Source organism: Cricetulus griseus, chromosome 5, assembly GCF_003668045.3.
Source record: "Cricetulus griseus strain 17A/GY chromosome 5, alternate assembly CriGri-PICRH-1.0, whole genome shotgun sequence".
Taxonomy (NCBI): domain Eukaryota; kingdom Metazoa; phylum Chordata; class Mammalia; order Rodentia; family Cricetidae; genus Cricetulus; species Cricetulus griseus.
The window spans coordinates 105,737,765-105,765,521 of NC_048598.1; the positions used below are offsets into that span (position 1 = coordinate 105,737,765).

At 45.9% G+C, this 27,757-nt stretch overlaps 1 protein-coding gene across 2 annotated transcripts in view; it reads right to left on the reverse strand.

Moving 5' to 3' along the window:
• Positions 1–4,117: 4,117 nt before the first annotated feature.
• The window catches only part of Tdp1 (tyrosyl-DNA phosphodiesterase 1), a 73,661-nt gene continuing 50,021 nt past the window's right edge, over positions 4,118–27,757 (reverse strand). For both annotated transcript variants that reach the window (XM_027419090.2, XM_027419089.2), the window contains exons 14-16: positions 22,448–22,550; positions 10,383–10,491; positions 4,118–4,423 (exon numbers count right to left, since the gene is read on the reverse strand). In XM_027419090.2, the coding sequence (XP_027274891.1) occupies positions 4,350–4,423; positions 10,383–10,491; positions 22,448–22,550 (286 nt within the window). In that variant the 3' untranslated portion in view covers positions 4,118–4,349. The remainder of the gene's footprint in view (positions 4,424–10,382; positions 10,492–22,447; positions 22,551–27,757) is intronic.

The following is a 27,757-nucleotide window of genomic DNA, read 5'->3' on the forward strand; positions in this document are numbered from 1 at the left end:
ACCCACAACAAATGCCTTCACGGTCACCATTTCTCCTTTGCTGTTTTATCCTGAGCATTTTCCTACTTTGAGTACTGGAAAAGCAGTTTGGCCCAAATATCTCCTACTTAATAAATAGCAAGAGCTTCTTGAAAACCTTGCTACAAAGGTGAACAGTAGACACTGCCCCTAGCAACTCGTGTTATGCCAGACTGGGAGCTGCTTTCACGGATTAGCTTTCACGGGTTCTGCTTTGAGTCAGGCTGCTTCGAGCTCTGTAAGACTAGGGTTCGGATTGTGTTAGGACTTAGAAAGCTTTCACTCTCACTTGCAGTCACTGCATTTGCTAGCACCCCGTATTTACTTTCCTGGGCTGCCTCTTGCTCTCTCTCCAAGCATCTGACATCTGGCCTAAATTTTCCTACCTTGTACTTTGGTCTAGAAAGTCAGTAGAAACAGCAGGCGTCGGTCAGAGAATGTAACTGAACAAACTCCACAGTGCAGCTTTCAGCCCTCCACGCGCTCTAACCTGAGCGGAACCTGCTCCCTCGGCAGGAAGCTGGGCTGGCTTAAATTATTCAACCACTCAGGCCTGCATACTAATGTGGCATTTAGCGTTTGGGTTTATGTGCCGCTAGCTGATTCTGCCATGCCAACCATAATTTGTTATTAGAGTGGATGAAAGCACATGGTTTTGTATCTATAGTTACATCTCATGTATACAAAGCTTGTCCCTGGCTGGAGCATGGAACACCGCCACAGTCGCTACCTGGCCACAGAACAAGGCACAGGAACTACACTGCGTTCAAATCCCAGCTAGGTGATTTTGGATGCATAATCTTAGTTTTTCTGCCAACAAATGAGAATCAAGAGCCTCTTTGATAGGGTCATTAGGAAGACTGGATGAGACACAGGCAACAGTTCCTAGAAGTCGACTCAGTGGATGGCAATGCTCAGGGACCAGTTGGTACACCTGTGCTCATGGATGACCACCTGCTCCATGCTGGGTAACTACAGGCATTTCCCAGGAGCAAATGGCTTGTATGTGAATCTTATATGAGCAACACATGCAACTTACTAGTTGAGAGAAATATAAAGAGAAATGGTAGCTAAGTATAGCTTCCTGTAAGTCACAATATAGCCTTACTTAGAAGAAAAAAAGGCAGTATGCAATACTCTCTCATCTGAGTCTATTACTTGAAACAAGCAAGCAAGCTACTGTAATTTCCAAACACTTCATTATAATTGGATCTGACCTATGCACACCATGCTTTTAGCATATAACCAATAGAACTTTAGATTCATCCCACTACTACAGTTAGGCTATATTATTCACGTCCTTGAGTTCTGATGTAGACTTTACTCGTGTTGCATTTCTTATCGGTCTGTCAATATAACTGCTGCTATATAAATATAGAGTGTCCATGTAAACCTTCATTTTGAGGTATTCCCCAGTCAAAGCCATGTGTTCTCAAGTTCTTTCTTGAATTCTTAAGGAAGGGACTATAGCTGTAATTCTTTGGTAATGAGATAAAGTCAAATGTCCTCTCCAAATCTGAAGTAGAAAACATCTAGAGAGATGCTTCAGGGATTAGAAGCATGACTTCTTGTAGAGGACTGGAGTTCAGTTCCCAGCAGTCATGTCCGGCAGCTCACAGTGCTGTAACAGCACCTTTGAGGGTTCCAGTGCCCTCTTTTGACCTCCACACTCTCCTGTACATGCGACTTAGACTTAGACACATAAACAAAAACACCTAGATAATTCAGAAATGGTTTCATAATAAGAGTACCGTTAGCCTAGAAAACTAACATTTTTTGAAGAAAAAAAAAAAAGACATGAGAAAATTGACCTAAGATTCTTATTCTAAGCATACCAAGTCATATGCATAAACCGTATTCACTTGAAGGTCATACAACATTAAAATTTCTGCCCAGGGAAACTATCTAACATCTACAGCAGAATAGGAAACCAGAGCTTGCCCTGGGTGGCATGGCGTTGTAAGAAAGCCCGAGCTTCCACGTGGCAAAACAGAGTCCCAGTCATCATGTGGGACATCCTGCTTCAAGTCCCTTGACGCTTGGCTTCCTCATCTGTAGAACGGGGGTTGACAAAGGTTAAAGTGAGTAAGCACAGGAAATGGAGGGAACCTCGGGAAACCTGGGCTCTTTCTGTCATGTGGAAAAACACAATTCCTTGCTGGTTCACAGGTGGGAAACTCCTCTGATCAGTCTGTGTTGGCAGTTACAGAGAAGCAGAAGTTGGCTGTTTTACACTGTGCCGGGTCCTAGGCATGTAGAAAAGAAGTCACCATACAATGCTTCTGGAGAGACCTCAAAGAGTGAGAGGGGGTGGAGACAAAGGACAGATGGGGTCACTAAGCTCCACACAAGCAGAAGGGCTGCTTTGGCTGGGGAAGCTGACCTGAGCCAGCCCTGTGAATAATGAGGCACAATTTCCTTAGAAACCCTAGCAGTATGGTCTGTGGTGCATCTTAGGAGCACTTTGGGTAAATTAGCTACTTCCATGAAGGAAAAAAAAAGGCCCACATAGGAAAAGGTAATCAGTTTTGGCAACCGGTATGTTCTCACTTCTTTTGGGCGCATTACTTCCTATGTGTGCTAGCAACTGTGTCTAGAGAAGCATGTAGGGCTGATGCTGGCGTGGCTCAGACCTGCTCCTTGCAGAGCCCCTGTTTGTGAGAGTGGCACAGGTTTGCAGACACTTGGAGAGGAAACCTCTTGTGTGCAGATGGTCTCTGATGTTACTGCTGTGGTTTCTCCCAGGCTACTCTATAGAACCTCTATAAGGTGGGTCTTCAGGGATCCAGTGGCCTAGGAGTGTGACCAGGGGACTGACCTATGACAGGCAGACAAAGCAAGTCAGGGACTCAAGGATAGCCGTAACGATTAGCTGCAGGTGTAGCAGAGGAACCTCACACCTTTCTCAGCCCGTGTAGGCCGTGCACGTGTGACCCCAAGCACCGTATTTGCCTTCCAGGCAGGCACTGGTGTGGACTCCCTGCGGTAGGACTATCATCATTTTAGTCTTGCAGTGGGAGGACCAATGCACCGGGATCTTGGATTAGGGCTGGCATCAACTATGTTGGCTTCTACTGCCAGTGCAGAGATTTTCCTAGTTTCCTTCCATAGCAGGTTGGTTCCTGACAATTGAAAGTTGTCAGGGTGGAGGGAAACAAATGATCCTGCTCTTTCCCTGAGCAGGTGGAGAATGTCTTTGGACATTGTTGTAGAATATTATTTTCAGGTGTGTTGCTTTTTTTTTTTTTTATGCTGCATTTGTTTAACTCTGTGAAGCTGTGATTCTTGGCCTGTCTAAAACACCTGATGGTCCTAATGAAGAGCTGAATGGCCAATAGCAAGGCAGGAGCAAGGATAGCTGGGGCTGGCAGTCAGAGAGAATAAATAGAAGGAGAAACAAGGAAGAGAAGGAGCCAAGAACAAGAGGACTCTAGGGGCCAGCCACTCAGCTACATAGCCAGCTATGGAGTAAGACTGAAAGTAAGATGTACAGGAGGAAGAAAAGGAAAAGGCCCAGAGGCAAAAGGTGGATGGGATAATTTATGTTAAGAAAAGTTGGCAAGAAACAAGCCAACCTAGGGCCGGGTGTTCATAAGTAAGACTAAGCCTCCGTGTGTGATTTATTTGGGAGCTGGGTGGTTGGTCCCCGCAAAAGACTAAAAGAGCCAAAAGATTCAAACATTGCTGGTCGGTGGTGGCGCACGCCTTTAATCCTAGTACTTCAGAGGCAGAGGCAGGCAGATCTCTGTGAGTTCGAGACTAGCCTGGTCTACAAGAGTTAGTTTCAGGACAGCCTCTAAAGTCACAGAGAAACCCTGTCTCGAATCCTCTACCCCCCCAAAAAAAGAAGGAAATGAAGAAGAGAAAAAAAATGCTAGCTAAGAGGAAAACATCACACTACAGGACATGGACAGTGGAGACATCCAACACAAAGTCAAGCTGGCACCATCGATGAACTTTGAGCTCACCATCTGGGCTAGGCTGTCTAGCCAGCGAAACTCAGGGTTCCCATCACTCACACTGGGGTTACAAGTGCACTGCCCCCATGCCTGTTTTTTGCATGCTTGCTGGGGATTGGTAATTTCATTCCAGTCACATACACAGTTTTGAACACTATGGAGTTTAATGGCTTGATTTCAAGAACATATAAAAGTGAATTAAGAAAATAACACTTTTTAGTGAGAATGTTGACAGTGACCATCAGACACAACCAAAGCTGACTTCTGCAAAAGTCCGGTGTGGATGCAAACAGGAAGCTTTTTAGGGAGGTGAACATTGACTACAAACAGGAGCATTCAATGTCTGACACTCCACCTTCACAGGGCTTTGTCTCAGGAAGGCACCCACATGTTCCCATGTGTATCAGGGGCCTTGACATAAGGAATGTTCCAAATCCATGGCCGATCTGCGGAGAAAGCACACCACATTTATCTGGGTATCGACTGACAGCAAAGCATTTGGTGCTCAGGTCTCCAAGTTGTGAAGAATATTTTCTCAATCAGCCCCTGATGATATCGCCTGCAGACACAATGGCTTCTGTAGAGGTTCACGTTAGAACTGAAGGGTAGATGGGCATGGGGGACAGGCCAAGAGAAAGCTAGATGAAGCCAAGTAGCAAGTAAGACATAGCCCTTGACACATAACAAAGAGCTAATACACAGCTGCTACCTGTCCCCCCCCACACACTTTGTGTGCATGCAGAGGTCAGGGGTTAACTCTGGGCATCTTCACTGTTACTTTTCACCTCATTTTCTGAGACAAGGTCTTATTGAATTTAGCTCACTACTGGGTGAGGTGGACTAGCTAGCAAACCCCAGGAATCCCGACACTCACACTGGGGTTACAGGTACATGCCACTATGGTCTTTTTATTTTTTTATTTTTTGGATAGTTGCTGGGATCTGAACTTAGGTCCTCAAGCTTGCAAAGCAAACACTTCACCCACTGAATATCTCTCCAGCTTTTCTTCTTTAAGGGAGCTGAAGAAAAAGACAGTAACGGCTGGTACATTTCTGTTCTCACCCGGTCACATTCAACCAAGAGGCCTTGGGTCACATGCATAGAATGTCTTTGCTGTGTGGTTAAAGGTTAATGATCGGCAAGACAAGAGCTCTATAAATGACTCAAGACCAATGTCACAAACAACAGGCTTAGGTCTGTACCCTGGCAAGAATACCCATGAAGCCTCCTAGCACAATGAGGATATGTTCACTAAATGGAGCTCCTTCCTCTCTCTCTCTCTCTCTCTCTCTCTCTCTCTCTCTCTCTCTCTCTCTCTCTCTCTCTCTCACACACACACACACACACACACACACAGACAGACAGACAGACATGCACACACTGAGGTTGACATTAGATGTTTCCACAGTCATTTTTCACCTTATTCACTCAGGTAGGCACTCTCAATTGAACCCAGAGTTCGCCAACACAGATAGTCTGATTGGCCAGCTTACTGTGGCAATCCCACCACCTTCTGACCACTGGAATTACGAGTGGGCCACCATATAACCTAATAGTTATGTGGGCTCTGGGGACTCAAACCCTAGTCCTCATACTTGTGTGCCCAGTGCTTTAACCATTAATATCCTGGGCTCTCGGATATTCTAGAACCAGGAGATGGGTAGGGTGCAGAACTCAACGCTATAGCTAGAGTCACACCATTGCAAAAGAACCAGGAGATGGGTAGGGTGCAGATGCACCCCAGGTTCAAAGCAATTCCCCATCACTGTCTCGGTAAGCACTGCAGACTGATTATGAATAGATTCGCACCATTGTAAGGATGGTCAGGCAGTGACTTTGGGAACCTCCCCCTTCTCAGCACACGTGATGGCTCAGGGGCAGTCTGTCTGTGCTGAGCAAGCACTCCAACAGCCACACACTGAAGGAGTTCTGAAGATTGCAACAAATTATCAGAATATCCTGTTGCTCTGGCCTTGAAGGCCCGGAACCAAAGCCCTTTTTGTTAAGTCATCAAGTTTGTTGCAGCGTGGCAACCCCAGGGCCTGGGGGGCCAATGGCCTTGGGCCTGACTTCTCACTCTATCTGTGTCTCTATTCTCTTCCACTGGAAACATCATCTTCTGTGCCTGGATCTTTTCCATATCTTTCTCTGTGGGGTGACAACTGGTCCTGCTTTGTTCCCAAGGCAGAGGCCACCTTGATTCTCTCCATGAGTACATCACAGTGATACCTGGCATGACTTGTTAATGAGCCAGTAATTTCAAGACCAGCGCTGCATTTGCACGAGGCAACAACGACTAGGCAGGGACCCGGGAAGCTCCCTGTTGGTGGACCCCTTGCAAACAGAATGCCAGCATCCTTGGGTAGATCATTTCCTATGCTGGCTGACAGGTCTGCCACCACCTGGAGAGATAGAATAACAGCCACAGGGAGAAGAGGGTAGCCATGTCACTACTGTGTATGCATCCATGACTCCTGGAAATCCACATTGATACTCACTGGCTTGGAGGAGACCTGTTTTAAACAATCCTCTTAAACCCCCTAAAAGCCTCTCAAAAGAGTGTGCCCTGTAATCTCACACGTGCACTCGGCATAGTTTCTGAGTGCTGGCTAGATGCCAGGGACTCTGCTAGGTGCTGCAGACAGAAAGGAGGTGAGCCAGATGTGCAAGCCTCATCAAGGGAACTTACAGCCCGAAGTGGGAGACAGTAAAGCAGGTGGTCGTATGCAGTTGGCACTGTGTCTGTGGTTGGTTCCCTAGCCTGGTTGGTAAGAGCCCCCTAGACAGCCAGTTAGAATAAAGATCTTTCCAGTCCCAGCCCAGATAGCTCACTTTGGAGGATCTGCCCTGGGGACCAGCACTGTGTATTCGGATTAAATTCCAAAGCTGACCTGAAGCCAGTCCTAGTTTAGGATCCAAGAGACCACAAATTTAGAGGGGTTGAGGGGCATGAGAAGAGTTGGAGGGGTGGAAATGACATAAACACAGTGTGCTCATATGTGCGACTATCAGAATATACTGAGTATCTTTGAAGCCCCTCGGGCTTGTCTACTTCTTGAGAGCTCTATGTGCTCCCTCCTCCCACTAAGCTTGCTTCTCTTTCTTCTTTCCTTTCTTCGTTCCTTCCAGTGCTGAGGACCCAGCTCCAGGGTCTCATACACACTTACACACACTCTAGCACCGAGACACATCTCTAGCTTTCAACACTTACTAGGTCCAAGTAAAACAGGCTTTTTTCTAACCTTCTCACACTTTGCTTTTTTAATATATGATTCAGAGAATACCTGATTTTTTTTTTTGGGGGGGGGAGTGCATTGCAGGGATGGTATGGTGACCTGTTCTACATCCTCTTCAAACTCAAGGCCATCAACTGGACAAATGGAAATACCATGTTTTAAGGGGCTGATGATTTTGTTCCCAAAGAGACCATGGGTTCCCTTTTTCACACATCCTTGCCAGCACTTCTTAGGCTACATTGCTGGTGGGAATGTAAACTAGCCCAGATACTATGAACTGCACAGAAGTATCTCAAAACACTGAAAAACAGATCCACCATATGACTCAGCTAGACGACTCCTGAGTGATTTTCCCAAAGGACTCCAAAACACATCACAGAGACTCTTATATACTATGACACTCAGTTACAGAACCAACCTGGTGTCTAACCATAGAGAATGGGCACAGAGAACGTTACATTTATATAGAACAGTTGAACCACAAACAATGAGGTTTGCGGCTGACTGTAGGAAATGGGAATTATATCAAGAGAATAAAGCCAGTCTCGGAAAGACAAATATGCTTTCTTTCATTTGGATCCTAGGTTTTTATATACTCACACAAAACCTTTATGTACACATGCAGGGAGAAATGAAGCAGTCTAGGGAGTGGGAAGGGGTGAGAAGGGAGAAGGAATAGGAGAATAAGTTCAACATAAATACACACTTGGATGAAGATTTAAAAACTGACAGAGCTGGCCCTGGGTTCTAACCCATGCTAGCATGGGAAGGAGGGAATAATTTTACAAACACCATTCCTATTAGTGAAATGGATTTGTCTAAACACACTTTTTAAAAGAGTAACCTAAACTTAATGAGGGTAAGGACTCACACTTGTCTGTCTCAGCCAGAGTTCAAGCACTGTGCTAGCACACAGTAGGCTCTCAATATTACATAACTGTAGAGAACTGCCAACCACCACCGTAAGCAAGGCACCCCAGGACCTGAGTGTTAATTTTTGTCACTTTCTCTGATCATTTTCTTTGTTCCAAGATAATATCTGGCTGAGCTTTCACAGTGGGATACTCCTGCACTAAGCTTTTTATGTGGACCTCTGATTTAAAAAAAAAAAATGGAATGAGACATTGTACGTGTTGCCATGGTTCAAAAATCGCTTTTAAACACGAAGTGCTTTTGAAATGGTCTTAACAACTCATTTTCCTTTGCCTTAGTAAAATACATCTATATGGGCCACAGAGCTTTAGAGAACATTGGTTGTATTTGGAAGGTAATATCTGAATTACCGGCATTATTCTACACACTGCTGAAGGAATGCAGAAGATAAAATAATACTGATAAAACATAATGTTCCAAATTCTTTTATATGAATCTTTCAAGGAAAAAGCCTAAGAAACAAAAAAATTCAACAAAGCACTGTATAAAGCATTTTGCTCACTGGTCAAATAAAAGAGACCTAGCTTTCTGTAGTCTAGGACAATGCCTACCACTGGTAAAGAGACCTAACTTTCTACAGTCTAGGAGGCCCCTTAGTAAGCTAGACAGACGGCACATAATAAGTTAATTTGAATCATGGCCTCCTTTTTCAAATTTTTGGTGGAGGCTAAGGTGGTTACATTCTGTGAAATCCTGGTAAGATCTTGCTGCTAGAATGGATTTGTATGACATACCAACTCTGAAAGCTCAACAGAAGAGTCGTGTTCCTAAACAGAGAGAGGCAATGTCACCTTCAGGCTGCAGGATGGCACAATGGCAGCAGGACACAGGTCTCTGTTCCTATATATCATCACAATCTCGAGAAATGGGTCTACCAGACAGGGAGTTCTGGTTCACCAAAAAAGCCCCAAAGGGAAGTTGAGGGTGGGGAATTTGCCAGATTCTGTTGGCACTGCTGTGGGAAGACAGGCAGCACTGACTCCATTGAGGAACTGCAGACTGTGGACTATTAATGGAGAGATGTCATTAAAACCGTGTCGTCAGCAAGTATTCTCTGTTCAGATTTAGCACATTTGCACATTCTAACTTGGCCACTCACGGAGTGGCATACTCTTATTTTCAAGAGTATGTCAGTTATGATTGGTTAGTAAGCACTTGTCATTTGAAGTTAGAAGTTTTTCCTGGTTGTACATTTCTATGACCCTGAACCCATGACAGAGACTGACACTCTTGGGGTGATAAAAGCTTCCCAACAGCCTATGAAGATGGTCACCCTGGGACGATGATGCCTGGCTTGGAGGAGGGTGTCTTACCTGTAGACCAGTGGTCCTCAACTTTCCTAATACTGAGGCCCTTTTAGTTCCCCATGGTGTGGCGATCCCAACCATAAAGTTATTTTGTTGCTACTTCATAACTGTAGTTTTGCTACTGTTACAAATTGTAATGTAAATATCTGATATGCAGGATATCTGATATGGGACCCTTGAGAGGGTCATGGCCTATAGGTTGAAAACCACTGCTTTTAGACAGTCCTATGGATTTCTATTGGGAGGTATACTTGGTTATGGCCTCTAGGAAAGCCAGAGTCCAGTGCAGCAGGTTTCAGAGTGTGGGTGACCTCTCCTTGGGGAATGTTTGTGAATCAAATTCATTTCCTAGTGACATAATGCCATCACGTTACTCTCACTTGTACGTGAGTGTGTAGAGGCTACATATGAGGTGACATCACACCAGACTGAGTGACAGCAGCTGAGAGGGTTCAGCAGTCAACTTTTAAGCTACACAATGGAGATGCTTTTGAAAACATGAAGTGACACCGTCTCCCTCACTAATTTTGTCCTTTAGTTTTGGAACTGGTCACAAAACATAATACAGTCATTATTTTAAAACCAATAGATCAACACATATTTTCCAGTTTTGCTTCTGTTATAGTAAACACACACACACACACACACACACACACACACACACACACACACACACACACACACTCACTCACGAAGCTCACATAAAGTAAGGCTCTTTATGATTCTTGGTAACTGAGTGCAAGTAGGTTCTAAGAACGAGCGGCTTGTGAACCACGTAGCTCCAGTGGCCCCAGGGCAGAGTGAGCCCCTCTGCAAGTCTGAGCTTCCAGTGGCTCCCAGGAGCCAGGCTCACATGCAGGCCAGAGGCACAACCAGGGGCTTACTTCCAGTACGGCCCACTGGCCTGTGTCCCTTCATCAGTGTCTCACCTTTACTTCCATAGAGCTCGGGGGGCAGGTCATAGGGCACAGGAAAGGAGGCTGTTGGCTCACAGCTGCTAGAGAAGAATTTCTGCTTCACTTTGAAGGCATCCAGGCCCTGCAGACACACAGAGGGAGGCCATGACTGAACCCAGAAGATCCTAAGAAGAACTTTATCTTTACCATACCCACGAGAACATTAAACGATTTCAGAGCTATTTTCGACACTGGCTAGGCAAGGATGCTCCATAAGCCCTCCCCCCAAATTACTTTCTCCTGTGAAACCAAGAGAGGCTGCATATAGGAATGAAGTTAAAGCCTGTGAGTTTAACAAAGCACATGGAGGAAACAAGATGAACGGTAATGGGTGTGAGCTTATCTCTACCAAGTACCGCTCACACACAGTTGGCAGGGGGTTCCAGCATTCCCTGGATGAAAACATCCCAGAATACTTCCAAGATGGCTATAGTAATAGGCTGCCTGCTCTGAAGTAAGAAGTAGAGGCTTTTGTGTATAATGAGGATGTGCCAACATAATAGGATAGGAATATAAAAATGAAAACTCAAACCCTACCAAAATGGAAGGTTCATTCTGAGAACTCTACAACAGAGAGTTAGTCTCTACTCTGAATCAAGGTGGAAGGAAGCTTCTCCTTCCTGGCTGCTGTGCACACGCTTTGTCTTTCTCACAGGTGATGGGGAATGTACTTCTGTGTATGTTCATTTTACTGATTGTTGAAAGTTAGATGGGACTAGGTAGGAGTCAAGGAGGATTCTGGGAAATGTAGTAAAGAAGTGATGATCCAGGCAGGAAGTGACATAGCAGGGAGACTCATATTTAAGCAACGACAAGCAGGAAGTAGTCCCTTTCCCCTTTGCTCTTCCTCCTGCTCTCTGCTCAGAGCCACCATATGATCCCGGGGATGAGGATACCAATGGAAGGTGTCCGATAAGATAAGTCTTATAAAATATATAGATTTATGAACATTAAGACTGAGCTAGCAGATGAGAAATCCTAGTCATTGGCCAAGCAGCATTTGCACCTAATATAAGTCTCTGTGTATTATTTTGGCCATCCACGTGGCGGGCAGAATTCAAGTGGGTGGCGGAAAGATTTAACGTAACACACAGGCCTGTGCAGCGCAGGCGCCTAACACATTAGAGCTGCCTCTTGGAACTGCTGGATTACCCTGGCACCCTGCTCTTTTGTTCCACTGTCCCTTACTCCTACTGTCTACCAACCCAAACATCCATATCCTAAATGCACAGCAAACAGTGCTAATGTCCTAGGAGCAGGCAAAAAATAACAATGGCAGGCTCTCAGTACCCAGTTGGAGGGACAAGGGTAGTCACAGACATTGTGTGGGAAGGCACGGCAGTCACATGTTGCTTCAGACACTCTTGAGTTCTGGCCTTTGTTCTGGCATTCACTAAGCCATGTGAGTGACTGATATAAACATTCCTTCATTAACATTATTTCTCAAGCTGAAGCTATGGAAGAGCTCCCAAGAATACATGGTAACGCGCTTATTACTTGTAGCCTTGTTGTATTTCTGCTTCCTTACCCCTTCAGTGGGCTTATTTGCATGACAGGACACTAAAACGGAAGGTGCTGACCACAAACGCATCCAGGTGAAACAGGAATAATGAGCAGCACAGCACACAGCAGCACAGCTATGAAACAATGATGCCATCGGGCCAGCCTCTAGAACTGTATCCATCAGAACACGGGACACACGTTCCAGAACACATGTGAACATACATTAAGCTCTTCTCCAAAGTCTTTCCCTTGCCTTCTTCTTGGAAGTTCCCTTCCTTTATGGGGTAGTCCAAGATCCCAAGATTCTGTATAAGCCAACAGTCCTTTGTCCTCAGGGAACTTGGGAACTTTCGGTTGTGAGACTGTCTAGGTCCTTTCTGTCTGATGCGATGCTCACTTGGGAGTCCCTGTTAGCATACATTTACGGACCTGAGATTGACAGACTACAAGCTTCTCTTCTGGGTTAGGCATGGTACCAGGTACATCAATCAACAGAGACATTATCATTCCTGTCCTTTCGGAGTGCTCAGTGTAGGGGAGTGGTGCTAAATAAATACACCTGCATAGAAGTCTAAATGACTGCAACTTTGCTAAGTGCTGTGAAGAAGAGACTTGGAAGGCCAGGCATTGGTGGCGCACACCTTTAATCACAGCACTCGGGAGGCAGAGGCAGGTGGATCTCTGTGAGTTTGGGACCAGCCTGGTTTACAGAGCGAGTGCCAGGACAACCTCCAAAGCCACAGAGAAACCCTGTCTCGAAAAAACCAAAAAAAAAAAAAAAAAAGAAGAGTCTTGGAGTACTCTAGGAAGAAAAGTGGCCTGCTTTAGACTTAGTGTTGATGGTCAGCAGTTGCTGCCCTCCAAAGGGTGATACTGGGATCTAACAGGAAGATGAGTAAGGTCTGCAGCTAAGTGTGGACAGAATAACATTGTGGGTGGGGGGACAGCAGCTAGAGGCACAGAGTGGCTAAGGCCTGCCATGTCCTGGGAACTAAGAAAGATGACCAGTGTGACATTATTGTCTCAGTTTTTGCATTTGTCAAAGGAAGTGGCCATTCGTCACATTTGTGTTTGCCCTAGTTTGGTTTCTGTTTCCTATAAAGACCAGTTAACTTGGGGAAGAAAGGGTTTATTTCACCTAATAGCTTACAGTTCATCATGAGTTGAGTAGGGCAGGAATTCAAGCTAGGAACTTGGAGACAGGGACTGAAGTAGAGACTGAAGTGAGCGAGTGAATGCTACTCACTGGCTTGTTTCCCGTGGCTTCTTAAGTCTACTATCTCATATACCCCAGGACCACCCGCATCAGGGCTGCACCACCCACAGTGGGCTAGGCCCTACCTCATCAGTCATTAATCAAGACAATGCCCCACAGACTTGCCTTCAGGCCAGACTGGTGGAGGCATTTTCTCAGTTGAGGTTCCCTCTTCCCAGAGGGCTCTAGCTTGTGTCAGGCTGACAAGCAGTTAACCTGTGCAATGTTTCAACCTTCAGTCCCCAGGACGAGTCCTGCTGCATAGTGGGTATGCAAGAAACACTGAGCTGCAGGCAGGCATGAGACTAAAGTGTCTGCCCTGCCTGCTCTTCTGGTTTCTGCAGGGACAGCAGCTGGTAACACATGGGAAAGTGTCTTGTGCACATTAAGAACCACAGAAGAGAGCTGGAGATGCAGCTTGGTGGTAGAGAACTTTCCTAATATGCACAGTGCCCCAGGTTTGATCTCCAGCACCACAAGAAAACAAAACCGTAAGAGACCACAGGTGAGTATGATGTAGCAGTGCCAGAGATGCTGACTGACAGTGAGAGGCAGTGTGTGACACAGGCCTGGCAGAAACTCAACACAATAAAGGAAGAATGACTCACTTCTGAGGCAGGCTAAGGAGAGGCTTTGTAGAAAATAGTGTTTTAGCTGGGTTTTGCAGACTTGATGTAATTTTGACAAACAGCAATGGCACGGAAGAATATCAGGGGAGAGCAATACAGTCAAGGGTAGGTTAGAAAAGCTCAGAGGAGGCACATTTTAGGGTGCTGAGTGTAGGGACGTGTGTGTGTGTGTGTGTGTGTGTGTGTGTGTGTATGTGCACGCACTTCTCTACATGAGGAGAGATGTGGGCATCTGTGCTTTGTACATGCCAAGCCAGGTAATGTTATCTATTTATTAGTGACTCAGGCATGAGTCAACCTGGAGGTGTTGGGGGAGATGGAGACGTCTTGTTGCTGGGAGCCCTTATGTCCACCAACTGGAGATGTTGGAACACTGAAAATAAGGCTTGAGCTCTTGACTTCAAGCACTGCCTTGAAGCAAAGAGCTCACCATCTCTGCTTACCTTGTTGCTTATACTTGTTTGAGTTGAATCGCTCAAACCTCACAGTACCTCATTGGTCCAGATAGAGTCTGACTTTTTCATCAACTGATATTAGGGAGCTGCTGAGGCTTTGAAGGAGACACCTCATTGGCAACGTAGCTGGAAGAGCTTGGGTAGTGGACTGGAATGGAGATTGCTTAGCCATGTAGGTAACCATGAGTTCTCCCAACAGAAGCAGGAAGTGGACATCGTAAGAGGAGACAGTATCGGAACTGTATTAGGATGACACAGGGTGCCTAACTGTGATACTCAGGGAGTGCTCTGTGACAGTGAGCGGCTTACACAGTTGTTCACCCCCCCCCCATCTTTAGGATTTGTGGTCTTTCTACCAAGCAAATACTTGATCTCATATTTGCCACCGAGAACCAGAAAAATGGAAGATCTTGCAACTGTAAGAGTCTTTAGCCCCTAGACTCATCATCATCTTTGACAGCCATGAAGCCATGGGAGAGTCTTTATGGCCGTAACCCAGTTTTGATGCCCTACATGTTCCAAGCCTGGCTTCCCTCTCATGATGTCTGACCCCAGGCACAAGAATGTTTGAACCATCCATGTCTGACAAGAACCAATATGCTTTTTTCTTGAATGCCATGTCTGATCCAAATTCTAGGGTATTAAAGAAAAAAAAAGTACCACTTTTCCCTTCAATCTGCATGTCAAATTATTTGAGGCTGTCTTCTAATTATCATTATTTATATATCACAGTGGTATTGCTTGGCATTTTACAAAACAGAGGAAGGCACCCTCCCAGGCATAGATACTTGAGACAGCTAAGACAATGCATTTATAAAACACCAGGTGAGAGGGTGGACATGAATCACACATGACAAATTGCTGCCTCCCTTTCCCCCCCTCAGCTGGGAGAGTGAAAGCACTAGTTATTGCTGGGATCATTTAGGCTCAGTGGCTTGACTCAATCAGAAAGAAGTCTGCTCAGCTCACAATCGCAGATATGGTTTATTTTGTTAGCAACCTTGAGTGTAAAACTACATGATGTAATTAATGGTTTTGTTTTGTTTTGTTTTTTAGATAGGGTCTCACTGTGTAGTCCTGGCTGACCTGGAATTTTTATGTAGACCAGGTTGGCCTTGAATGCACAGAGACCCAAGGTACTGGGTTTTCCTGGGTCGATCTGGGACAGCAGCTGAGTTTGCCAGGAGCCTGAAGGAGTAAGCCTCCTTTATCAGATGGCCAACTGGTAAGGAAGGAAATTACAGAAAGGTGGTGGCCTGTCCTTCCCCAGATGCTTGCAGCTAGGGCTTGGGGAAACCTCATAGAGTGGGCACATCAACAGGGCTCTGGAGAGCAGGGACTTTGGTAGCCAAAGGGCTGTCTGTGAAGAGTAGCTTAGAGATGAAGAGAAGGGTTGATGCAACATTATGGGGTTGGCATCAAGATTGGTTTGGCTGAAAGCCTAGAGGTCTGGCCTCTGCTTCCAACTCTGTAGTTTGTGCTGCTCCCATCTCCAGAAGCAGCCTGGGGAACAACCAGGCTTGTTTGAAACCCTTTGCAGGTTCAGGCTTTTAATTCTCATGTGACTCTTTAAGACCTTTCTCCACGTATCATTTTGGCTCCTTAGATCTAGGTCTCTCAGTCTATCAACTTGGTGCACTGGAGAGTTCTTTTCTTGGTTCTTGGGCATTTCTCCAATGCATTTCTCCAGTCTGTCTCCTTCCACATTATTTCAGTGGGAGTGATTGATGTGGTAAAACTTAAGAGGTTATGAGAAATGCTACACAGAGCCCTTGCCCAGCTGGCCTCCTGGGAAACCGTGGGAACCCAAGCAATGGCTGGGGCAGAAGCAGGTGGGCAGGGCCAGTGTGCGGAGAGACAATGAAGAAGGCACATCTAAATTTCATTAGATCTTCCAGTCAACCACAGTCTTAGCAGAGCCTATCAGATTGACAGTAAGATCATCATTTTCTAGAGGTATGTGCCATCTTTGAGAACAGCAGCAACAAGAGTAATTTAACCAAAATAGAGAAGGGAGAAAGTAGACTTCATGTAGACGTGGCAATGGAGGTCAAGGTTTTCTAATTTTATTTGTTTTGTTTGTTTTTAATCCCGACTACAGAAAAATTGGAACCCATTGCCTCAGATGGGTTGGAGTCTCAGAAGAGACTGGAAGGTTCTTTGTTCTGTCAAGGGCAGAAACATGTTATCTTCATCTAGACCAGTGGTTCTCAACCTTCCTAATGCTGGGACCCCTTAATACGGTTCCTCATGTTGTGTTTCCCCAACCATACACTTATTTCATTGCTACTTCATATCTGTAGTTTTGCTACTGTATGAATTGTAATGTAAATATCTGATGTACGACACCATATGTAAGGATCATTTGACACCTCCCACCCCCCAAGGGAGTTATGACCCACAGGTTAAGAACAGCTGTTCTAGATCAATTTTAAAGTTTCCAATGAGGCTGGAGAGATGGCTCTGTGGATAAGAGCATTGACTGCTCTTCCAGGGTACCTGGGTTCAATTCCCAGCACCCACATGGCAGCTCACAACTCTGTAACTCTAGCTCCAGGGGGCCTGACACTCTTACACAGATGTACATGCAGGCAGAACACCAATGCACATGAAATAAAAGAAATAAATTTAAAGTTACCAATGGCATTTCTTATTGTACATAAAGCATGCTGGCTTTCCACCCACTACAGTTTTGGGGTCCTAGGTGTGCTAAGTCAGATGGCCAGTTACTGATTGCTGAATGACAGATCTTGTCACAGCTATGGGGAAGTGGAGAACCTCTAGCTACAGCTTCTGCCTTTTGGATGTTACATGTTCCTGTTTGTAATGTGGGTCTCAAGTTAGCATGTAGGATAAAGTGACTGCAATAGCTCACTGGTGAAGAGCAAAAGCAGCACTTATGAGTGCTGATGACTCAGAAACCTGGGGATGGCGGATTTGGCTGGCATCTGGCCAGCAGGCTGACCAGTGTACTCTGGATGAGATGAGTCTCCAGTAACCATGGGATGAAATGCAATGAGGTGTGTCTCACTAGCGCCAAATCGGGGACACTAAGATGTAACTTCTGACCTCATTTCACAACAAGCTGTGGTCTTGTCAGTGAACACTGTATAGTATCAACACAGAAATCCTTAAGACATTGATTAGATGAGTACATAGGGATTGATACCACATTGCAATTTGTATTGCTAATTGTTATTGCTGAAGTTGCAGACACATGCTTTTGGTGTGTGTGTGTGTGTGTGTGTGTGTGTGTGTGTGTGTGTATGTAACTTCAACAGGGCTACTTCAGGTGAGCTCATCCACAGTTCAAACTGCTACAATACAATTTGTGGTGACTGAAGTATACACTGCACACAGTGCTACTACACTACCCTCTTCTCCACAGACACTGCTGCGCGCGCTGCTCAGGAAAGAGTGCCAACTCCAGAAACTGAAAGGTATTAACATCAACTAGTGGCCATTTTCTCAGAGCTCCCACATTGCTCACTGACCATCTAGCAAGGGAGTGATGGCATCAACAATCCCAGGAGTAGGATGTGCAAGGAGCCCAGGTTCCAGGAAGCTGTAGGATGCAGAGAAAAAGAGTGTCTCCAGGGGGCAATTGCAACAGCTAGTGCTGGAGGCACGAAGCTGCCTTTTGATGTGGGTTAGGACTGGCTAGAGGGGAGAGCCTAGTCAGATCCATGGGTTCTGCATGGTGGGAACAAGTGCCAGGAGGGCTGGAGAGAAGGCTCAGAAGTTAAGAGCATTGCTGCTCCTCCAGGAGACCCCAGTTTGATTTCCAGCAACCACATGAAGGCTTACAACCGTCTGTAATTCCAGTTCCAGGGTAACTGACACCCTCTTCTGGCCTCCATGGGCACCAGGCAAACACGTGGTGCACAGACATACGTTCAGGCAAACACTCGTACACTTAAAATAACAAAATAACTAAATGAATAAAAGTGCCAGCAGTGAGAGAGAAGGGATGTCATGGGCAGTCGGGAGTCATGGCCTGAAGGAAGAAAGGAGGTCTGCTGAGAAGGCAGCACCGGCAGGCTTGTGGTCGACGAAGACCATCTGGTGCATCGGTGGCAGGGTGAAGCGAGGCTCACAGATGGCCTTCGGGACCCTCAGGGAAGGAAGCAGAGGCTGTAAACAGCTGGCATTCCCTGGCCACAGTGGCCGCAGAGATGACCAGAGGTGACATTAACAAGCAGCACTGAGTAGTTAGGAATGACAAGAACCAGTGATTAAAAGATAGGGAGAGGGAGCGAGAGTTGCCATGGGTATTTCTCATTCTTCAAAGCAGGGAAGTGGGGTGACCAGTAACAGTAGTTCATTAGCAATCAGACTGTCTGGCTAGTGTCCTTTAAATGATTAAGCTGATTTTGATGACATTTGCAAATGCCACATATCCTCAAGTACCTTCTGAATAATATAAGTGGTAATCTATAATTTAAAAATGATGTTTTATAAGATTCAAAGGCTCAGACAATTGGCTTGTGACACAGATTTGTCTTTCCACTGTCCAGGTGGGACACAGTCCACCTCAGCAAGTCTTGCCCTGCAACCCTACATCAGGAGTCCAGTCTGCTAGACCATGCCACATGATCACCTTGTAGTCCCAGCACACAGAAAACAGTATTTTTCCTTAACTATAATGAGGTATTTCTCTGCAAGCTTCTACCCGAAACTGGGTTGAGCACTTGCTTCTCAAGAAACTCCTCATGGAGCCTTCCCAGGCCCCCAACTGAGCCCACGCTCCCCAGCCGCCAGGACGCCTATCTGGAAATGTCCCTGAGCACCCATCTTATCATGTGCTGCATGTACAGCGTGTATCTATGTATCTCAATGCACGCTGCAGATGCCTGAGAACGAGGACCATAGCCTGTTCTCGCTCTTTCCCCAGGGCTCGCCACAGGGGAGGCCTCAGGTGCTTGTGGGTCTGAGCAGGGCGTTGATGATCCTGGACCACTGACTGTTCAGCTCCAAGCCTGCAATGGGCTTTGAGGAGGGACCTGAGCAGTTCCACAGCAACCCTTCTTTCAAAGACGGGCGATTATGAGCTTGTGTGACCACTGGCTTCCCTCAAAGTCAACACCAGACAGCACTTCTGTTGTCTTTTCAGAAGCTTCCCACGACAGCAGGCCACACAGGAGCTCTGATTCAGCCCCTTCCTCTACTAAGAAACCAAACACCACATCCCATAGACGGACAAGGCCCCTGGCAGCCACTGTTTGTGAGGCACTCTGAGAATCCATGTCTGGGGCTGCTTTAAACTCACAGCACCCAGCTCCAGAGACAGACCCACTACTGGGGGATGCACCTGAGAGCCCGGATGCAGAAGGCAGGCAGAAGCCCGGGAGCAGAAAGTCATACAGAGTGGCCTTCACTGAGTGGAAGCCCACTGGTGGCAGCAGCCAGAGAGAGCTACACAGAGTTGGGCTGGCCCCTCCTTACCCTCAAGTCTGAATTATCAGTAATTCCTTTGACTCAACAGTTTTCTTCAGCATCTTTTTTGACTCCCTCCTTTTGTGGGATTAACCTTATTTTTATAGAATATAAGGAAAGAACACTATAGCCCCCGAGTTTTCCCTTACGCAGGCTGCATGCCACCCTCTTGGTTTTTACCCTCAGCTCACACCTGGGACATGTATCTTACTGACCACACACATGGTGTCTGACTATGACCATGAGCTCCCTGAGAACACAAGGTCACAACACTTCTGTGTATTTCTCGCAATGCACCCAGCCATTTATGAATCACTGAAGGGCACAGATAACTAACTGGATGAGATGATGCTAGGACAGAGCTGTGGCTGGCTGGTCCTTATCCATTTTATAGAGGAAGCCACTGCTTCCTCTAGGCTCTAGAGATAATCTAACAAACTGCCAGAGATCTGTGACCTTCTTAGTATGTCGTCGTCGTCCCCCTCCCCCGCCCCGCCTCAAAAACACCTTTTATTTGATACAAGTAAGAACAGCAAAAACATCGAATAAGAGATGTCCACACTTGGAAAGGCCACAGGAACAGCACTTTCAGTCACATGATTAGCGTAGCTCAAAGTTCAAGGAACTGTGTTTCCTTTCTCTTTCCCTGTTATTCTCTTCCTCTTATTTACCCCTCATTCTTCAGCTTTCCAGACAGACACAAACAGTAAGAACAACAAAAACAGAACATGTGCAAACAGCTGCAGACCTTCTGTTCATTGTTCCTCAGCCAGTGCTGTAATGCTTCAATAAATATGGTCAGGATTTGGAAGGTCAAATCTCAAGCCTGCCTGTGGTCAGTATGTGAGATACACCATCATCATGCCTGAGGCCCAGCTCCACAAGGGGCGGCATCCATCTTTTATGTTTGCTAGATAGTCTTCGTAAATAATGCAGTATGTATTCTTACCTCAAACATGCTGTTTGTGCCTCGCCTTGTTCTTAATAAAGTCAATTTGGGGATTTTAAATGATTATTCCCATTGTCCTCTATGGCCTTCCTCTAATATACATGGAAAGAATATCTGCATTGAGGGGGGCCTGAATGACATGGGCGACATTTTTGTCTTGTGAACATTCCCACAGTCAGGGATCATCAGTTCAGAGCAGATTTTACAAATGCCAACAACAAAAGCCAATAAGAAAGACATGGAATATATTCCATTATCTGAGACACAATTCTTACCTAGATTGAAGCCAGTCCCCATAACCACAGCATATATCTGAGCACTGTGGTCAAGAATCACACATTTGTCATTTCCCAGACATGTTATAGAAATAACAGATGGAGGGAACAGGCAGAAGACAGCGGCCTCAGAGTTAAACCTTATTCTTGCTGTGGGTCCTCAGGGGCATCATATCCTTGTCCTTCAAGTAGGTCACTGTCTACCTTTCGAGGCTCTGAAACTGGAATCTAGCTGTAAGCAGCAAGCAGATGCTTACTTGTAGGCAACAGAAGGACCCGAAACCTCAGGGCAGCAGTTTAGGGTGGCCAGTTAGTCACAGCCTGAAAGCCCCCCAGGGTGGAGAAGCACAGGTAAGGACTGGCAAGTGCAGGGGGAGAAGAGAGAGTCCTACTGGGCATGCTAAGAAGAGAGAGAGAGAGTTCTACTGGGTGTGCTAAGGCAGAGGGCATTTTGTAGCACACGACTGTGAGATGGTGAATCTATTACTGCCCATGCGCTGACTGAAGTCTACGGCCAACTCATGGTGCCCCTTTAGCTAGACATAGTCCAGCCAGAGCAGCTCACCACGGGCTTGTCCTAACACTACAGCAAACAGAGAAAAGGAAATGGAGGGTGGCATTAGCCATCTCCCTGTGTAGGCAACCCTGACTGTATCCTATGATCAAGAGTGCCGTGTGTGGGTTGGAGAGATGGCTCAGAGGTTAAGAGCACCGACTGCTTTTCCAGAGGTCCTGAGTTCAATTCCCAGCAACCACATGGTGGCTCACAACCATCTGTTATGAGATCTGGTACCCTCTTCTGGTGTGCTGATATACATGGATGCAGAATGTTGTATACATAATAAATAAATAAAATCTTAAAAAAAAAAAAAGAGTGCCGTGTGTGTGTGTGTGTGTGTGTGTGTGAGTGTGTGTGCGTGCGTGTGTGCGCACGCGCGTGCACCTCTGGAGCTCAGAGAAACGAGTCTCTGGAAGCACTGCTTCTACTGTATAGTGAAACATATGGCTTAGGCCCCCTGGTCCCCAGAGGCACAGCAGACGCTTCATCTGGCGTTTGGCTATGGAAGCTGTTAGCCATTTCAAAGCTGCTGAGGAGGAGTTAATTGATGTACTGGACATCTTGAGAGGCTGTGCTCACTGTCACATGTGTCCTCAGATAAACCCAGAACTCTTTCTCCCTAGCTTTGCTACTGCCAGTTCTGTTCCAGGTGTGATGTGTCTTCCAACCTCTCCCTGTACTCTAAACCCTCTCCATCTTTCACCCCCCCCACCCCAAGTCCTGGGCTTGGCTGGGCTACTGCTTTGATAACTTGTCATTTCCCACTGTAGAAGCCTTTGCATCATGTTTTACAGTAGTTATTTAAATATGGTGATTAACCTCACCTTTCAGCCTCTAGCCAGGTAGCCCAAGTTAAAAGCATGGGTTTTGGATTAGAATTTGGGCTCTGCTACCAGACAATGTTGGGTCTGCACTGTGACTAGAGGGAGAGAACACATAACATGTGTGACCAAGTGTGTAGGTGAAATGTGACTCACAAATGCCGATGGGAGGAAAAGGACCCCAAGCTCGTAGGATCGTATCATCAGCTGGGTGCCGTTCTTCTCCAGTGTTCCCCAGGCAGCCTTGGACAGATTCGCACTGTGGAGACAAGGACACAGAAGGGGCTGTCTCAGTGTGGCATCTCCCCGTGGGTCAGATGTACACAGCTGTGAGAGCATTGGTCAAAAAATACATAGCCGCAATCACATTGATTCAGTTCTGAGCAAAACTGTGGTGTTGAAAAGGAAATTTAAGTCCCACTGTGAGGCAATTCTCAGGATTTATCTCACTGCTAATTAAGGATAGCTTCACCCTCACTTGCAGCCCCCCTCCCGGGCAGTTATTAAAATGATTATCTTCCTTAGAAGTATTTTTTTTCCATGTCTAAATTCCATTTTCTTTTTATAGTCCTGGTACTGCTACCCTTCCAGTTTTGTTGTACATAAAAGCAGCACTTAAGAGACTGTGAATCCATTACTGCCCATGCGCTGATTGAAGTCTACGGCCAAGCTCATGGATCCACTGCCCTCTTCTGGCCTGAAAGGGTGCTGCACCCATGTGCACAAATCTATACACAGACACATAACTAAGAATAATGAAAATAAGTCCTAAAAAACAAAAACCTTTTAAAGAAAAACTGTTAATAGTATCATATATATGTAGCCACTTTCTGTCTTTTTGTGGTGAGGGACAACTAAAGCTAATTGCTACTTTCGCTTTGAAGAAAGCAGCTCTGGGGCCACCAGCCTCTTGCTTTCAGTCAGAACGAGATGGCTCATTTAGAATCACGTTTAATGTAGAGCTGTGTATATGGCTCTTAAAAAAATCTCAGCGCAGCCAGAGGAAGGAGACCTGGAATAGGCACAAAGGAAGTGCCAAGATCATTTTGGTTCTCGTTTATACACGGATGCTAAGAAGCTGACTTTCCAGAAGTGAAAAGGCACAGCAGCGTTTGGGGGCGGGGCCTAGGGAGGGAGGATGGTGGTGGTGGTGGGGGGCAGATAACTGGTGTCAAAGTGAGTCTTAGTGTGCTGCACCCAGTGACCAGAGCTAGAATTAGCTCCTTATACATTTATTTATTTAGGGAAGGCAGGCTTTATTGTAGCTCATAGTTTGAGGGTACAGTCTGTTATGGCTTGGCAGTGACAGTGACTGCAGCTTTGGTTGTAGGACCATACAGCAGCTGGCAGAAAGGGATGGATGCTGGATCATGGGAGAGTGTGGACCACATTCAAGGTGGATCTTTCCTGTTCAGCGGAATCTTCTAGAAGCATCTCCATGGACATGCCCAGACATTTGTCTTCTAAATGTTTCTAAATCTTGACAATCAAAATTGTAGAGTGTGTGTGTGTGTGTGTGTGTGTGTGTGTGTGTGTGTGTGTGTGTGTATAAAATTTGAGGCTAGCAGGACACAGGTGCTATGAAGGGGAAAATGGGGGGGCACTAACTGGGGGGAAGGGAGGGAGAAAAAGGGTAGGTTAATGCAGAAGGAAGAAGAAATAACACAATGTATTTGGAAAAGCTATAGGAAAACCTTGTCTTTTGTAAGATACATATAATCTCTCCACACAAAATGGGGTTCCCCAGGGACCATAGACTATGTAACAAAAACTTCAGTACCAGGAAAGGGATATTTTTATGTTGTTGGTCAGAAGGATCCACAATACCTCCCAAAATATAGGATATCGCTACTGCCCTTGGTTACCTCCCAGAAATGTAAACTCTATTGCTAAAGACACTACACACTTGGGTCGCAGGACTCAGAGGAATCCTGTTGGTTGACCCGGAAGCCTCCTCTTGAAGACCAGTGCCTACTGGCACTTCCAGTATTTGAAGGGGCTATGCAAGCTGCGGTCATGCAAGCTGCTACGGGAAAAGCAGTCAACAGCCCTAGCCAGCTGTACCTCATGAGAACTTCTTACACATTTCAAAAAGGAGTAGACGACAGGAGTTGAACAGACATGAAGAGATGAATGTTTACAGAGATGGAAATGGTTTTTATTTTGACTTGATCACTGTACATTGTATACAGTATTCCTCACAAATGTGTGCAAGTCTAGGAAAATTGCTCTGCTAATTAGTAAGAGTAAACCTACTGCATAGCCTTAAAAAAAATCAACTAGGTTTGCCCAAATTCTATTTCTCTTTAAAGATGAATACTAGGAGCTGGATGTGATGGTGCAAGTGTATAGCCACAGAACTCTAGGTGGAGGTGGGAAGATCAGGAAGGAGTTCAAGGCCAGCCTGGGCTACATAAGACCCCAGCTCAAAGAACATTTACAGACCTACCTGCCTTGTAAAGCAGTTGGACCACACTGGGGATAGGGAGCCTTTTTGTGACACCCAAGATCACAGAGAGACATGGCACAAGCAGAAAGCAAGATATCACTTTAGGAGAACATTTTCTTTGAAAGACAGGTAGGATTTAGGTTTCTTACCTGTCAGTGATCAAAGGCATTATCTAATGATAAATATCAAATATCTAATGGTAAATCAACCAGCAGGCTGAAGGAGAGGCTATCTTCTCAAAGTTTTTCTCACTTTCTAGGTCTCTACCTTCTGGGTAACTCCCTTCAATGTCAACAACATGATACTTGAGCCAAATGTGCCCTCGGAAAGGCTTCTCAGTCTTCCCTCATTAACTGTGTTCCCTCACATCTCGTGAGCCGAGGGCTTATCCATACGCGGCTAAACCAGGATCATGGGGACACTCTTGCAGATGGCTTCCTCCTACCCTGCTTTTGTATTTGCCTTCTAACAGAATTCCAAGTATTTACAGCCTTCAAAATTCTGCCCTGAACACTGGGAGACTTGAGAGACACCCGTAGGTTGTCTGGGTGACAAACCAACATTTCTTGAAATGTCATCTTTAATAATTTCTTACATTATGAGTAATGCTTTGAATCCCTGGCACCTGGCAGCCAGGAAGACTGGGATGTATTTCCAAACTCTCAGGCTGTCGGCTCTGGATGTGGGTGGTAGAGATGCCACAGTGTCTTCTACAGGGCAAAGTGACACCCTGAGGCTCAGGCAAAGCTCTTGTGTTCCTGGGACTTCAAAGGCATCCCAGCTGCTCTTTCCCTCCCAGACCCACTCACTGTCCACTGCCTTCATCTGTCCAGCTTCCTCCCACCTCCCTCTGGGCCCAGCAGCCTTCTCCCGCCAGTGCAAGATGTGTTTCCTTGCTTTTGCGCTACCTGAAAACCTGAGTGTTAAAATGGGAAGGGTCACTTTATTCTTTGAGGGACTCGATTCTACAGGGTAGGATTTAGATGAAATTGGGCACATTCTAGGGTGTTGTGGCTGTTGACAAGGGTGGGATTCAGGATGTGTCAAGTTTTACTGTCCACCAGAAACTGTCAAAGTACTAGTAAGTAATTGTGAGAAAAACAACAAACAAACCAACTTTTGAGGGACAGAGGTGTGTCAGTTAAAGCTCAATCAGGGCTACAGAGTTAGAAGATTACATCTAACATAAACGTATGTGCATTTTTTTCTAGAAATCTGACTTTTTGCAATTGTGGGAATTGGTTAACATAGCTTTCGAGACTGCTTATCTTTGCCCTGACACTGGCGCTGGGAGTCTGCACAGAGCAGGTAAAAGGTACACAAAGTAAGAGCAACAAGCTAGAACCAAGAGCATGAATTTAAGCCATGAACATAGAAACTAAGGTCAGGTTTCATGGCCTCTAGCATTGGGTGTCTTAGAGAAGGCAAACCATATATCCCAGAACCAGGTAAATACATGTAGTGGCCCAGGGGTCACAGGAGCTTTGGAGGACCTAAGTAGGGAAGCAGGTTCAGATGCTACCTCACGCCAACAGAGTGTGCAGTGACACAGTAACAGACCATGTGTTATGAAAATGACAGCTGTTTCTCATTCACCCTCCAAACTCCCCTAAGAATCTCTCTTGGGTTTATCCTAATCAGAAACATACAGGGGCAGGAATTCTGAAAAACAGGGTTCTGACAAGTGAGGGTGACTCTATTTACCAAGTGTTAATGACTATGTCTCCATTACTCCATTGAAATCCTAACTCTCAATGTAAGAGTCTCAGGAGGTGATAGATGTACAGCCCTCATGAGGCAACAGTGACTTTGTAAGAGACCTTGGCCTCTTTCCACCATGTGAGGGTTTGCGGAGAAGCAAGTTATCTGAAATCTTGGAGAAGACCTGATCTCATCATTACCTGTTACCTGACATTCCAGCACCTGGAACTGGAACAGGAGAAATAGATTCTGCTGTTTAAAAGCCACTCATGGTACTTACACAGCAGCCTGAACTGAACAAAAACCAAGTCAACATTGCTAAGGTGACTAAGGGCAGTACCTACAAGGAGCATGGATGGTGACAATTATTGTCACAGCTTCTCAGGTGTGGCTGCTCACCACAGGCATGATCTCGTTGCACAGTATGAAAAATCTGTGTCAACTTTTGAAGAATAAATTTAAAGCAGCTACCATAGGAATTTCTAAATGAATTCCCAGGAGACTGTATGTAAGGTGCGTATGGAATGCACAAGGCACACATGGAATAGGACATTAGCTACCTGGAGGGGAAGGGAAGGCAAATGTTGAGAAAGGAACCCTGTAGCCAGAGCAGACCGTCTGACTCCCTAAGTACTTTCTGTCCTCCTTTGCTCTAGGGTCTTGTCTCTGGTGGAGGTGGTGAGCATGGTAGGGGCAGGGGGTGCATGGTAGGGGCAGGGGGTGGTCTTTGAGACCAAAGTACTTTCCCAGACCAGATTCTCTGTGCATTTACCTGGTGGGCTCCCCTGTCACCCCAAAGAAAACTCCATAGTTTCTAATGGGAGCCTCTTACCAAGAGCACTTATTTGAAAGCTCTTGGTAAACTATTGGAAATAGCTACTCAAGAGAAGGGACCCCATGAGGATGGCCTCAGGGTCACACCTTGCAAGCTCCACGAATCTTTCAGAGTCTAAACACTGCTGATGGAGGTGGCTGTCATGGCCAGCACTGGCTTGAGAGTCATTAGAGCTGCTGACTGGGTTCACAGTTGAGGTTTATGTGTCCTCCAGGGTGACTGCTGCTACAGGGACACATGTTGGCTGACGAAGCATTTTCTTGCATCCTAATTACACAACAGTCTAGGCAGCAGCCACACAAAGAGAAGACATGGTTTACATGGACCATCACAGCTCTGGAGTATCTGAGGTAGGGAACCCATACTGGGACCGACAAATGTCACATGGTGAATAACAGTGACTGAGCAGCCGCAGTGAGGAGAGAATGACAGACCACAGTCACGGCTGCTGTCGCCTGTTTCTGTATACCCCCAGGAGCAC